General features: G+C 45.8%; 1 protein-coding gene across 3 annotated transcripts in view; it reads right to left on the reverse strand.

Moving 5' to 3' along the window:
- Positions 1 to 15689, reverse strand: part of flot2 (flotillin 2) — a 101778-nt gene continuing 86089 nt past the window's right edge. For all 3 annotated transcript variants that reach the window (XM_033045818.1, XM_033045819.1, XM_033045820.1), the window contains 6 exons: positions 13951 to 14064; positions 12800 to 12919; positions 9028 to 9242; positions 6435 to 6618; positions 5887 to 6036; positions 1 to 3342 (listed from right to left, as the gene is read on the reverse strand). In XM_033045818.1, coding sequence (XP_032901709.1) covers positions 3310 to 3342; positions 5887 to 6036; positions 6435 to 6618; positions 9028 to 9242; positions 12800 to 12919; positions 13951 to 14064 — 816 coding nt within the window. In that variant the 3' untranslated portion in view covers positions 1 to 3309. The remainder of the gene's footprint in view (positions 3343 to 5886; positions 6037 to 6434; positions 6619 to 9027; positions 9243 to 12799; positions 12920 to 13950; positions 14065 to 15689) is intronic.

Genomic DNA, 15689 nt, shown 5'->3' on the forward strand with positions numbered 1-15689 from the left:
TTTGGACCAACATGTCAGTATTTATATTTCACTGAGTAGTGATTACCATAGATGCAAATCAATTTGAAAAACAGACTACATAAACAATTACTTCTGACTGTATACATAATTGTACCACTAATTCTATACAAATGTTAGGGAGTACATATTAAACACCACATTCGCTCCTCTTTATACTTATTTTTAAGTTTTCAGAAATGTCGATTCAAATTTTAATTTTTTTTTACACAGATGCATCATTAAAGAAAATTATTTTTGGCAGGAAAAAACACGATCAAATTAATTTTCAGTTTACATTGTCAATGCATTAAAAAGCGTGGCTGGTTGAATAAGCCATGGGCCAGTTAACTGCATCCCGTTGGCTCAGTGGCGGGACCTTGGGACTCAGAGGTTAAACTGCAAAGTTAAAGTTGTTCTGGTCCTCCCGAAGGGGAGGGGAATGCGAAGATCAAACATTTCACTGTGTACTTGCAATATCCCCATACCCAACATCACACACCTGCAGGGATGGTAATCAGTCTCCAATGCAACTTAAGCTATGTACAAAATGTTGGTGAGGCTGCACTTGAAGTATTGTGGTCAGTTTTACTCACCTTACTATAGGAAACATGCCATTGAGCTGGGAAAGGGTGCAGAGAAGATTTACGAGGATGTTCCCAGGATTCTTGGGCCTGAGCTATAGGGAGAGGTTGGGCAAGCTGGGAGATCATTCCTTGGAGCTTACAAGGCTGACGGGTGATCTTATAGAGGTGTATAAAATCATGAGAAGCATAGACAGGGCGTATGCACAGTCTTTTCCCCAGGACAGGGAAATTAAGAACAAGAGGGCAGAAAGGAGAAAGATTTTGATAAAGTTACAGAACTCGGGTTTCTGGCGCTATGAGTCAGCGGCTTGACAAGCTGCGCCAGTGTCGTCCTAGTTTTACAGGAACTTGGGGGACATCTTTTTTACACAGAGGGTGGGGATGTGTACGGAATAAGCTTCCAGAAGTAGTAGTTGAGGCAGGAACATAACAACATTTAAAAGATGAGTAGGGAGGAACTGCAGATGCTGGTTTATACTCCATAGATGCTGAGTTTTGCTGTCAATCTTCAATATTTAAAAGACACTTGGACGGGTACGGGACTAATTTAGATGGAACATCTTGGTTGGCATGGGCGAGTTGGGCCTCTTTCCGTGCTGTATGACTCTATGAGCTGGAGAAAATCTAATTACACAGGGCCGTAGGCTGCTTTGTGACGCATATTCCACTGTCAGAGATTAGAAAAGAAATGGAACACACCAGGAATGGGAAATTTCGCCTCACCTGCAGCTTCAGTAAAAGGTTCCTGCACTGTGACAGAAACTAAAGTCGAGGGGGTTTAAAACCTGTTGCACGAATGCATGGCTTCTGTTCCTGGAATACATTTGGAAAAACAGGAAAAACAATTTGCTCTGAACTGATGTTCACCCCATGCAGGGGCATCAGGCAGAGGGAGGGGTGGGGGCAGGTCACACACCATAGAGAAGTTTAGATGGCATTCCAGAATTTGCATAAATTCTCACAGTGGAAACTTCAGGCTGCACTTTGGTAGGTAGGTAATATGTCAAAATCGCAGGCACCAGAAACAGTAACAGAGGTAACCAGTGTGGAAGGCAGAACTCTACTCCCTCAACACAGCCACTCACCCATTTAAAATAATTGCATGAATTTCTTGAGTTGGTGCAGTATGGATATTTCATACCAGCTGGCTAATTCTATCTGATTTGCAGTTTGTATTTAAGACTTTGATACATTGAAGAAGGGAGTGGGAGTGTGGCTGCTTGCTGTGTTCAGAGAACAACTTCACCCATTTCGGACTCTTACCAATAGTTGCTGAGGTCAAAACATGGACAACCCAGAGACCTTTTCCCCACAGCCAGTGAGCACGGGACTGAAGAGTGTCAGAGCCTCTGATCTAGCTGCCATTTGATTTCAGATGGAGGGTGAGGTGCGTCACTGGAAGACTCCGCTGATGCACCGGTAGATTCACCAGTGTAAACATGCAGCTGTGGAACCCCAGCCAGACTCAACCCAGTGTCCTGGCTGCTCTCTGGTGTCTGTGGCCTAAGGCACCATCCTTCTACCAGAGAAGGGTACGGGGTATTTTGTTTGCTAGTTCTAGTTGGAGTGAAATGGATTCACGGCTCTCTGCTACTTCAGGTGGTGCATCTGTGTGTCACAGGTAACAGCCAGTATCTCATCACCTGACCAGACCAGAGATTCACAGGGATGCATTCTCGTTGCTGTATGGAGGACATTTCTTTGGCCCCACTGGAGAAAACAGCGAGGTGAGCACGTGATTTAGATGTGTACATAATATCCAGCATAATCAACAGCTGAGACCAAAAAGTGGTTGATACATATAAACTTTATTCTTGCAGGTTGTGAATCCTGCAGTGACTTTCAAATTTAATGTACACAATCTCACATCGTGACCAGTATTCAGTCGAGCAGAACATCCAAAAATGTCCTCCACACATCAACCACCTATTCTCTCCTATCCTGAGACACTCATGAGGAGACCATCCAGGATTGGCCGTGTCTCTTGGTATCACCATTCCATGATCAGGTTTAACCAGTGACACAGGGGAGTCAAAAAAAACAAAACAACAACCTGGTCTGTTAGAACTACCAACTCTCTTGGTACTTGCCACCCTTTGCTTGTTCTCTGTCCATGTTGTAGGTTGGTCAGGGAGATCTTGGAATGTCCAAGCTTAAGTCCAACAACAAAGGCACTTCAAGAGTTCATTGTCCTCTGAAGTTCAGTGGAAACGAGTCTAGGTATTCAGTGTGAAAGTAAGAATCCAAGTACAGGAATGATTAGCTGAGTGGCCTTCTGCTGGGTTGATGGTTCCTTTCCAAATATCAACGCCACCAGGTTGTTAGGATTGACAGTGGCGCTGAAATAAAAAGGTAAGGAAGCCGCAGAAAGTTTCAACCAGCCAACATTCCACAAGGCTGGTGTGGTTTTCCGATGAATAACTAACCTCCACACAACCTGCAACATGGACTGGAATCTCATGTACTCTGAAAGCAAAGTGTGAACATCAGCAAATGAAAAGCAATGATTGAAAGTTTGGATCACTTTAAAAACAAAACTGCTTGATATTCTGAACCAGATTAAATTAAGGCACCAGAGGTTTAAAACTAAACCCCAAAAAAATCTAAAAAAAGAAAATCGCATAAATTTTCGTAGAAAAGGAGATCCTTATACAAGTATTCTGAGGTGCAGAGCTGTGGAGTAGTACTTTCTGTGGGGAAACATCCTAGGTTGGTTGACTGATGATCAAGCTTTGGTTAAACTCTGCATCAAAGGAATCTAGGAAAGAAAGACAATGTAATGTTAAGAGATGAGTCCAACTTTGCCAGAACCAGATGCCTCTACCTGTGCACCATTCCCTGCAGTATTCAGATACTCACCTGAACACACAGCAGACATTTGACAGAGAGCCTCTACATGGATAAGTTGGCTTGAATAACAAAATGTGAAATAAAAATGGAAACACTAAGGTGGGCAGGCGGCATCGTCAAGCTGAAATATACCTAATAGTTCTCTCTCCACCAATGCTGCCAGACCGGCTGAGTATTTCCAATTTCTTCCATTTGTTTTAAACAGTTGATCATTCAGACACTCGAGGTTAAGCTGCAGCTGTCTAGATCAACTGCTCCCGAAGTGGAGTGCAGTTTTAAATCACCCAAAGAGGCAAAAGTATGACAAACCCAATTTTAATTCAGAAAGGTTCTTTGGTTTGATCTCACTTGGGGTAATCCCTCCATAAAGCCACAGCTATGCAACCACAATCACAACTTTATTATAGGCAAATCAAATCCATGTAAATTGGAATTTTTGATTGTTTTAAAAGGTACAGCATGAAAACAGGCCCTTAAGGCCATTAAGCATGATAGGTCGGTGGGGGGGCGCTACAAGACGGCTGCCGTGCCAGCAGCGTGTTCGATATTTCGACTTTTTTTGTTTATTTTGGTGTGTTCAAATGTTAGTTTAGGTGACTCTCGGTATGTCTTGTGTAGGGGGTGGTGGGGGGAAAGGGGGAAACCACTTTTGGTCGCCTCCTCGACGGAGAGGCAACTTTTACCATGTCACCTCCCGCACGGGCCTCACAGCTTGGACTGGAGCCGCCTTTGCCGGAGTCGGGCCCGGAGCTTCAGCAGCGGGCGCAGTGTGGACTTTCCCATCGCGGAGCGGGGGGGAACCCTTGCCGGGGGTCGCCAGAGAGGAGTGCTCCGATCGCTGGCCTGGTGACTTTGGCATCATGGGGGCTGTGGTCTGCGGAGCTTCTAGCCGCGGGCGTGGCATGGACTTACCATCCGGAGTCTGGGATCCCTAGCCGGGGATCGCCGGGGAAGAGCTCCGACCGCCGGCCTGCGGCCTATAACATCCAGAAGCCGTGGTCTCCGGTAGGAAAGTGCCGATTCGGGCGCTCAAAGCCGCGGGGTGCGTTCGACCGTCCCGACATCGGAGTTTAGATCATCCCGACGAGAGGGCCTGTACATACGGCCGTCCGTAGCGGCAACTACGGAGGGTTTATAGCCCTGACCACGGATGAACCACGGAGGACTGACTGAACTTTGTTGCCTTCCACCACAGTGAGGAATGCTGTGGTGGATGTTAGTGTTGAATTCGATTGTGTATTGTTTGTTCTTTTTTTAAGTGTATCCCTGCATGGCAAATTCATTTCACTGCACCTTTGTTGGTGCATGTGACGAATAGATTTGACATTGACCATCAATTACCCATTCACACTAGTTCTATGCTATCCCACTTTCACATACACTCCCTACACACTAGGGGCAATTTACAGAGGCCTACAAACCTACACACTGCACGTCTTTGGGACGTGGGAGGAAGCCGGAGCACCCGGATGAAACCCACGCGATGACAGGGAGAACGTACAAACTCCACACAGTACCCAAGAGTCAGGATCAAACCCTGGTCTCTGGCACGATGAGGCAGCAGCTCCACCCACTGCACCACTGTGCCACCATTTTTCTGATGAAGTACCCCAGGTGTCAATGAGGGAATGCAATTAATGTAGTGCATTTGGATTTTAAAAGGGCAATTGATAACGTCCTACAAAGCATTCTTGCAACACGATTGAAAGCCAAGGAATAAAACAAATGGGTAGATTACAGCTTTGTAGAAGTAACAGCGGTGATAGGTTAGCGTCCGCAGTGGAAGGAACGCCAGCGGAAATTTCCTGGGATCAGTTAGCGGATCACTGGGTTTCTTTGCAATCAATGACATGGGCAATGATGAAATAGAGTGTATAGTAAAAGACTTCCAAGAGATGCACTAGACTTGTGGTGGGTAGGCAGAATGCAGAAGAAATTTAATGCTGAGTAATGTTAAATGTCACATTTTGATTAAAAGAATGTGAAGAGGGAATGTCAATTAAGAGCTCAATTCCAGAAGTTGTGTGCGAACCGAGTGAACTAGAGGCATACATATGTTGTTGATTTAAAGTGGTCAGGCAGGTCCAGACATAAAAATACATGGGGAATGAAGACCTTTGATGGTTACAACTAGAGATGTCCAGTTCTGGTGCAACATTTTTGGAAAAATACTTGGGTCTTTGGAGAAACAGAAGAATTTTATTAAATTGATTCCTGGATTGAGGTCTTCAGTCACATAGACAGGGGTTGCTCTCCTTAGGGCGAGGTTGTAGTAATGCACTGTCAGGGGCAGGAGTGGAGGCAGATTCAACTGCAGCATTCTGGAGGGCAGTGTGACCACCTCCATTGTGATTCCGTCAAACGCTCGCATGAAATAGTCTAACATGCAAAGTGTTAAACAGGTACATTTACAGGATACTAAAACATTTCAGGAAAGACGCGTGACACTGACCTTCGAGAGATCCATCCCTGTGAGAGCATGGACGGAGGCAGGGACCTCAGCCAGTAAGCGCGTGACCTCTGATGTAATGCGGTGACTGTCTCCACCAAGGATCACGATTTCATCCGTCTTAGCAAGTGGAGCTGCTACCTGTGCGGCGATCTGTGGATAGAGGTTTACCGTGAGTAAAAAGTAGCAAAAAAACATGGCACAAATGTCTCACCATCCTCACTGCCTGATCAGTACACTGAGCAACTGTCTTGACAGGATTTTTAGTTCAGAGGTACAGTGACTGAAGAATTTAGGAGATTCTGACAGAGTGATTGCAGTTCTTCTTGCTAATTCGGTCCGGTCTTTTCACATTTGCCCTTTTCAAACGCAGATCCAGTTCCTTACTGAATCAACATTTCCACGTCTACTGGAGCAGCAGGGCACAATAGAACCATTCCTCCGTGCTTCCTTCAGCTGCTCCACGGACAACTCTGAAACCTTACCCTGACAGGCTTTCTGACAGTCCACAAGGTGCGATTCTTGCAACATTGTTAAAACAGCCAGGTTACCTTGGGAAGAGCATCCAGCACCATCGCTATCTTGGCTGCTTCTCCATACTGCCGATATCCTGCTGCCTTCAAACGCATCCTCTCAGCATCGGCTTTTCCAATGGCTACAATAGAGGAAGCCTCAGCCTCACCGATCTTGCGGATCTTTTCAGCTTGAGCCTGGGCTAACAGCACTTGCTTCACCCTGCAGAGATGCATAAGAATTAGCCTACTATCCACCACTATAACATGTCTGGGAATCACACCGTGCTTGCAGTGCAGTCACTGATGGAATGTGGGAAACATGGGCAGCATTTCACACATAGCAAGATCTCACAAAACATGGGGGTAAACGGTGGGCAGGTCACTGTGGAAGCGCTCCTGCTACTGTGCATTAATGGTGAGGGTGCAGATATCGAGTGATTGGGCAAAACCTTGGCAAATGGAGTTCAATGTGAGGAATGTGGTTTCCCGCTGCTATCAGACTAATGAACGGGCTTCTCATTAAATATGGGCATAGACTTAATCTCTTAATCTACCTCATTGCGACCATTGCACATTTTTAAATCTCTCTCTATAGCTGAACACTATTTTTTGCACTCTGGTTATTTTTCTCTTTGCACTACCTGTGGTATTTGTGTACGGCTTGATTGTACTCGTGTCCTAGTGTGATTTGACTGGATAGCTCACAAAACAAGGCTTCTCACTGCATCTTGATACACGTGACAATACTAAACTAATACCAAGAAAAATCAAAAGGTTGTGGAATTCTGCTGGAGTAACTCAGCAGGTCAGGCAACATCTGGGGAGGAAAATGGGCAGATGGGTTGGGAAACTTCTTCAGACTAAAATCCAAAGGAAAACTTTTATCAAAGTGGAGAGCCTGCAAATGGTTGAAGTTCAGAGGAGTCTAGGTATCATAGTGCATGAATTACAAAACTTTGCAGGAGATTAGAAATAGAGAGATTTTGTTACAGTTGGTGCAGAATTTTGATGAGGCCACAGCAGGAAATCTACACACTCTTTTGGTCTCCTTACCACAACTAGAAATATTGGAGGCAGCCCAAAGGATATTCACTGAGCTGATTTTTGGAATGAGACAACTGCCATATAGGCAAAGTCTAAACAGATTGGGTCTTTATTCTTTGGAGAAGAATGAGAAGCGATCTTATTGAGATATACAAAATGCTGAAGGGACATGACTGGGGAAATTTTGCCATGTTCTCATTCATGGATGAGTCTCGAATGAGACACAGTTGCAAGATAAAGGACTGCTCATGTAAAACAGTTTTGTTTGCAGAAGGTGGTGATTGTCTGGGTTGCGGAGGCAAGATTATCATAAGGGTTAAAATTGCATGTACACTCATTTTTGAAACATTAGGGAATTGTGATTTATAGGGAATTGGTGCAGAAGTGGCCAGTGCATACCAGCCATGGTTATATTAAACAGTTGGCCAGGCTTGAGGGGCCGAGTGGCCCACTCTTTCTCCTGTAAACACAAAATGCTGGAGTAACTCAGCGGGTGAGGCAGCATCTCTGGAGAGAAGGAATGGGTGATGTTTCGGGTCGAGACCCTTCTTCAGACTGATGTCAAGATAGAATATAGGCGGAGACAGTAAGACAAGTGGGAGAACTGGGAAGGGAATGGAGAGAGAAAGCAAGGGCTATCTGAAGTTGGAGAAGTCAATGGATTAAATTCCTCTAATTTGCGCTGGGCCTCACTCTGACAATGGAGGAGGCCCAGGACAGAAAGGTCAGATTGGGAATGGGAGGGGGAGTTGAAGTGCTGAGCCACCGGGAGATCAGGTAGGTTAAGATGGACTGAGTGGAGGTGTTCAGCAAAACGATCGCCGAGCCTGCGCTTGGTCTATGTAGAGAAATTGCCACCTGGAACAGCGGATACAGTAGATGAGGTTGGAGGAGGTGCAAGTAAACCTCTGCCACACCTGGAAAGACTGCTTGGGTCCTTGGATGGAGTCGAGGGGGGAGGTAAAAGGACAGGGGTTGCATCTCCTGCGGTTGCAGGGGAATGTACCCTGGAGATGGTGGTTTGGGCGGGAAGGGATGAGTTGACCAGGGAGTTTTGGAGGGAACGGTCTCTGCGGAAAACAGAAAGGGGTGGAGATGGGAAGATGTTGCCAGTAATGGGATCCCGTTGGAGGTGGCGAAAATGTTGGAAGATTATATGCGGTATGTGATGGCTAATGGGGTGGAAGATGAGGTCAAGGGGGACTCTGTCGTTACGAATGGAGGGAGGGGGAGTAAGAGCGGAGCTGCGGGATATCGAGGAGACCCTAGTGAGAGCCTCATCTATAATGGAAGAGGGGAATCCCCGTTTCTTAAAGAATGAGGACATCTCCGATGCCCTGGTGTGGAACATCTCATCCTGGGCGCAGATGCGGCATAGACAAAGGAATTGGGAGCAGGGGATAGAGTTTTTACAGGAAGCAGGCTGGGAAGATTCTCTATCTCCTACACCCAATTCCTCTGCCCAGGATTGTAGAACATGCATTCTGTTCAACAGACCACCCCTGTGATGAGGTGCATCACAACAGAGCTTCATTAACAGAGTGAAAGCAGTCAGGGGGAATGGCGGAGGAAGTCAAACACGCACTTCTGGCCTTCTGCAAGCTGCTGCATCTTGAAGGCCTCTGCTTCTGCCGGCCTCTTCACCGTCCCGATCAGCTCCTTGTCCATGCGAACAACCTCTTTCTCCTCAATGTCAATCTGCTTCCTGCGCTGCACCACTTCGATCTCAATCTCTTCCAGTCTGATCTTCTGCTGCTCTTTGGCCGCCTGGAGTTCATAAGCCAGCTGAGCCTCGGCTTTCTAAATGGGGTTGAAAAAAGAATATTTCAGTGTTCTACTCAGAGTGATTCCACTTTGGTCCTCACAGATACTGCACAAGGTTCAGATTTCTCCCTCACACGTTTTAATTAGGTTAAATATTTCTCTTCCTCCCTTCTTTTATGTCACACCACATTTTTCCTCCACTGAGTTGCAATCTAATACTAATTCTCAACACCAACATTTATTTCAATGAGTAAAACAGAGATGCTTGATAGAAAATCTCCAAGAAGACAGTATTTTAAAATCGTATTTGTAGGACCCATTTGTAGGCTTGCCCTGTTTTCCTGTTAGAGCTCTTACATTAATTGATTGTATTGAAAGATACAGCATTGAAACAAGCCCTTTGGCCCACGGAGTCCATGCCGACCCTTTCACACGAGTTCTATGTTATCCCACTTTCCCTATGCACTTGGGGGAATGTGCACAGGCCAAATACCCTACCAACCTGCACATCTTTGGGATGTGGGAGGAATCCAGAACACCCAGAGGAAACCTACACCACCATAGGAAGAACATGCCAATTCCATGTGGACAGCACCCGAGTTTAAAATTGAACCCAGGTTACTGGCATTGTGAGACACCAGCTTTAAAAGCTGCTCCACTACTCCAACTTCTTTTATATTGTGCCATGTTATTCCTCCACTGGGATACAATCTAATTTATTGCAAGGAATAAAACAGAGAAATCTGGTGGAAAATACATCTCCTGCAAGGAGACTGGCTGAGACAATCCCAACGTTTAAGAAACAGTTAAGACAGGTACATGGATAGGACAGATTTTGAGGGATATGGACCAAGTGCAGGCTGGTGGGACTAGCTGGGGCATATTGGTTGGTGTGGGCAAGTTGGGCCGAAGGGCCTGTTTCCACACTATATCACTCTATGACTATGAGACAGCAACGTTCAATCTATTTGTAAGACCCATTTGCAGTCCTGGCTTGCTTTCCTATGTTAGAACTGTTACATTAATATGTTGGGGTCAAGGAAAGAGCGTTCACGTCGCGGCCCTGTTTCAACCAATCTTTCCACCACCACGCACAAGAAGCGCAAGACAGACACCATTGTGCAGATGCCGAGAAGTGTGTTCAGCTCTGGCTGAACAACTTCTAATCTTGTGTGTGGACTCGATAAGAAGAAGATTAATATGTTGTTGTTGTCGACAGTCTGCAGCATCCTGACTGGGACACATTTGTCATTCCCATGTCGCTGGGAGGAAGTTCCCAGAGTCGCCACTTAATCACTGCATAGATTCCAGAATACATCCTTCAACATAACAGATTTCACCCTCACCACTGATCCTGTAGCCCGAGAATGAAAGAGGAGGGAAAATGGAACTAAAATAAAGAATGTAAAAATCCAGGGTTGATTTACTGATAGGTTGTAGGTCTGCAGGGCATAAAGTGTAGCCTGTGGGTTGCAGGCTGGATTACAGGGTCACTTCGCTGCTCAAATAGCCTGCAAGCCATACACTCGAGGGGTTCGGAGATATGAGTAGGTGGTAGCTGCTCTGCACAGGAGGGGAAGGACACAAGGCTTAAGGGTCGGGGAAGGGGGTGGAAAGCAAGGACTGTACCAGCAGATCATGGCCATCAGTATCTGCAAAAGAGAGAGACTGGCTGATTGTTCAGGGAACATTAAAGAATCTGGCTCGTCCCAGGCCGACACACTTGCCCAGTCTTCCCAGTGTTCTGTGGTGGTCATGACCTCTGGGAACTGAACTTCTTCAGAGTGAATCCATCAGCCTCTTCCCATAAACCAATCCTACGTGACTCCCCACAACCTACCCCCACGTTTTAATTAGGTTCAATATTTCTCTTCCTCCCTTCTTTCATGTTGCAACACATCTTTCCTCCACTGAGTTGCAATCTAATACTAATTCTCAACAGCAACATTTATTTCAATGAGTAAAACAGAGATGCTGCTGTTTCATGTCTTTCTCTGCCAAGAGTTTCAAACAGTGCGCGTCACACAATCCGATTCCAAGAAATGCTCTTCAAGCCCAGAAAAGGCTCGAAACTCTCCGAAGATCGGATAGAGTAAAAAAATTAAAAATTGAGACACAAGAAACAGCAGGTGGTGGAACTATGAGCAAAGGCAAGCTGCTAAAAGAATTCAGCATGTCAGGCAGCATCTGGGGAAGGAATGGACAGCGTTTCGGGTCAGGTCACTGCTTTATATAATTGAAGCATAACCTCCCTGCTTTGCATTAATTTCCCTTACAAATAAATAACACTGTGTAGGAAGGAACTGCAGATGCTGGTTTAAACCGAAGATAAGACACAATCTGCTGGAGTAACTCAGCGGGACAGGCAGCAACTCTGGAGAGAAGGAATGGGTACCGTTTCGGTCTGAGACCCTTCTTCGGACATAAATAAATTTCATTCTGTAGAAAAAAATATCACTGTCAGCTTTCCTAGTTACTTCCTGTAACTGTGAACAAGCCTTTTGTGAATCACGCATTAGGAGATCCAGATCTCTATCTCTGCAATCTCTCAGTGTTTAGATAATGTTCTTTAAAATATTCATGTCAAAATGAATACTACAATTTCCCCCCAAAAATACTTCATTTGCCAGATCTCTATCCCTCACTGTTTGTGAATAAGCTCACTCATATATCGGAAGCTTGTGTAGTCTCTTTACAACTTATCTTCCGACCGCTCATAATGTTTTCAGCAAATGGAGTGGCCCCAAATTATTTATACAGTGCCAACAGACCCCAGCACGGAACCCCTCATTACATGTTGCCATTCTGTTAGCCTTCCAATCACTAACCCAGGCCAATTAGTTACATCAACACCATCAGGTTTTATTTACCGCAATAAAATGCCTTTGGGAAATGCAAGGAGAAGCTTGTTAAATACACAAGGGAGAAAGTGATGGGAGTGAAATACGGAGATTTCTGTGGAGCATAAATACTGACACAGAACAAAGGAACTGCAGATGCTAGTTTTTTTTTGAAGACACAAAGTGCTGGAGTAACTCAATGAGTCATGTTGAGTTACTCCAGCACTGTCTTTTAAAAAAAAATACAAGTACTGATGAAGCAGCAATAAAGGACAGCACAGTGACACAGCTGGTAGAGCTATGACACCAGAGACCTGGGATCAATGTTGACCTTGGGTGCTATCTGTGTGGAGTTTGCACGCTCCCGGTGACCGCTTGGGTTTACTCCACATGCTCTGGTTTCTCCCTACATTACAAAGATGTGCATGTCTATAGATTAATAGAACTTTGTAAATTGCCCCGTGTGTAGGGAATGGATGCGAAAGTGGGATAACAGAACCAGTGATCAAAAATGGTTGGGGTGAACTTGATGGGCTGAAGGGCCTGTTTCCATTCTCTCTCTCTCTAAACTAAAAAAGATCGATCAAGTTGTCTGCTCCCGAGCTGCAGACACGTGACCGAGACAATCCCTGGCCCAATAATCAGTCCCATTAAAATTATATGTATTGTACAGTCTGTGGCCTCATCAAAATCCCACTGGAACTTTCAGATACAGTATTTATACTCACTCCTTGTTGCACAAAACAAACATACCTTTATATTTATCTCCTGATTAAAAGATGCCTTCTGCAATTCAAATGCTCGTTTGGAGTCTGCCATCTTGGTGTCCGCACTGTACTTGACATCCATGGTTTCCTTCTTGCATTCAGCTTCCTGTGGATTTTAAGGATAGTGTGAGCACAAGAATAATGAGGCTCGACTGGAATTTCACTGTAGTTGAAGTGTCCCTCACTCTTTGTTGGCAAGTTTATCCATGTAGCATTGGCACTGGGCAGCACCAGGCGAGAAATCGGAGATTTTATATTTATTCTTCAGAAGCTTTGTTCGCAGAAAAGCTAGCAATGCGGTGGTGCGGGGAGAGGGGAGGGGAAATATCGTGTTTCAGTTACAGCACAATGGACATAAATCATCTGTCACCATGTGGCCAGGCAGTTTAGTTGAAGGTTGGACCACTGCCGTAAGTGCTGGACCTTGAGGAAAGCTACAGGAGTATCCCTGACCACATGCGGCAACGGATAAACCAGAGACTGGCTGCACCTGATCAGCGCCAGGTTGTTCAGGGCGCTGAGAGCAGCCACTGCCGAGCTCGCCACTAAAGAGGAATCTCTGGCATGAGGAAGTTTGTACAAAGAGAAGGGGATGCCACAACTTCCACCACACCCTGTGAGAGTGATGGCAGTGAGCAGGTACTGTCTTTATCATCAAGGGCCACACTCACTTCCCCATCCAGGGTGCAGTCCTGAGTCCGTGTCTGTGTGGAACGGCCGTGCTGCTCTCCTGACACAGCCTCTGTGGTCCGCTCCACACTAAGACATGCGCTCACGTTTCATCGCTACAGGCAACATGCATCCGGCACAGTTAGGTGTAACCCAGTGCAGGGGATACCCAGTGCAGGGGATATGTGTTCAGTGTGTAACCCAGTGCAGGGGATGTGTTCAGGGTGTAACTCCGTGCAGGGGATATGTACTGGTGTTAAGACTCCAGCACCAAGAGTGGTGAAACAAATCTTTGGTAGGGTGTTATCAGCAGGGTGCCAGTGTAATCACCAATTCTTTGCTTTTAACACAAAGTGACCACAGACTGTATGCCAGTAAGTTTTCATGCTCAGCTACGCTCCCTCTACATGAAAAATCAGGCCCCTACTCTCCCAGAATCCCTGGACTTCAGTGATTAGTGAACGTTACCCGGATCCCGGCATCCCTCTCGGCTTCCACCACTCCGATCTCCGCATCTCTCTGCACCACTGCTGTCTGGGCCTTCCCCAATGAACTGAGGTACTCCACTTTGTCGTAAACATCCTGTGGGACAAAGAAAAGAGTTTTTGAGGCCAACTAAACTCCACACAACCATTCCAGGAATGTAATCATTGGCCACACTGTGGATCTTGGCTGTGGAAATCAACTCCCACCCAAAATCACAACACATGCCAATGCACACCGAATTACAGCCTGTTACAAAAGAAACCCCTCTCTTTGTTTGACTTACCAGAACCAAAGCTTTTCTATTTACTTCACGCAGTCTTGGACATATTAATGATTTGAACAAGTGAATTTCTATGTTCTATCAGAGGTTGAGGGGAGACCTCACAGAAGCATATAAAATTATACGGGGCATAGATAGGGTAGACAATCAGAAAAAGACACAAACTGATTGAAGTAGTGGGGATTGTAGTAACATTGGGTCCCTACCCAAAACTTCGCACATCCATGCTCTCCAGAGATGCTGCCTGACCCGCTGAGTTACTCCAGCACTTTGAATTTTTATTTGTAAATTAGTATCTGCAGTTCCTTCTGTCTAGACTGTCAGAACCTTTGTCCGAGGGTGGAAATGTCAAAAGACTAATGGGTATAGCTTTAAGCTGAGAGGTACAAACGTTGAAAGGAGATGTGCAGGCCAAGTATTTTTAAACAGAGTGGTGAATGCCCAGAACTCATTGCGAGGAGTGGTGGTGGAGGTAGATATGGTTGTGGCGTTTAAGAAGGTTTTAGATGTGTACGTCGATATGCAGGGAATGGAGGGATATGGATCACTTGCAGGCAAAGGAAATTAGTTTATCTTGGCCTCATGTTCTGCTGAAACGCTGTGGGCCGAACTGCCGTTCCTGGGCTGTACTAAAAGTGGAATCTCTAAGTCAGTGAGTGACACAGAGCTGGGAGAGTGAATGAGCTCTGGAGGATGAAGGTTGAAATGGAGAGTTGACGGAGTGAACAGATATATCGTGTGCAAAAATGCAAGGTTCCCCTTTTTTGATGGAAATAATGGGAATGCAGATTATCTGAATGGCCAAGAATTAGAAATAGGGGAGACACATTGAGACATGGGGGTACTTGTTCACCAATTACTGAAGGCAAGCGTGCAGGTGCAGTAGGCAATTAAGTTGGCTTTCGTAGTGAGAGGATCTGAATGTAGGAGCAGGGATGTCTTGCTGCAATAGTGCATGTTCTTCGGGGGACCACAGCAGCATATAAACCAGAGATTGACTGCACCCAATCAACGGCGCATCATTCATGGCACAGATAAAAGCCACTGCTGAGCTTGCGACTAAAGAGGAATCCCTGGCACGGGGACATGTGTGCAACCAAAAGGCGAGGACACCGCAGTTTCCATCACACCCCACGGGAGATGGTAGGGAGCAGGTAAGGACTACACTCACGGTCCCAGCCAGGGTGCTGGAATAAGATCTAGTTGAGAAGAAGGATGTTCCTGATGACAGCGGCCTCTGTGAGTTGGGCTCACAGTCCAAAGGATAAAAGGCATCATGTTGGACTGGTTGGGGAGAAATTTCTTCAGCACAGAAGCTAGATGAAGTCAGGGTTGGAGGGATCAAGCAATGTGTGCAGAAAGCTGGAAATGGCTACCCAATTCTTGATGATCAGCAATAATTTTATTGAATTGTGGATCAGGCTGGAAGGGCCAAATGTCC

The sequence above is a fragment of the Amblyraja radiata genome, chromosome 28 (assembly GCF_010909765.2).
Source record: "Amblyraja radiata isolate CabotCenter1 chromosome 28, sAmbRad1.1.pri, whole genome shotgun sequence".
NCBI classification, from domain to species: domain Eukaryota; kingdom Metazoa; phylum Chordata; class Chondrichthyes; order Rajiformes; family Rajidae; genus Amblyraja; species Amblyraja radiata.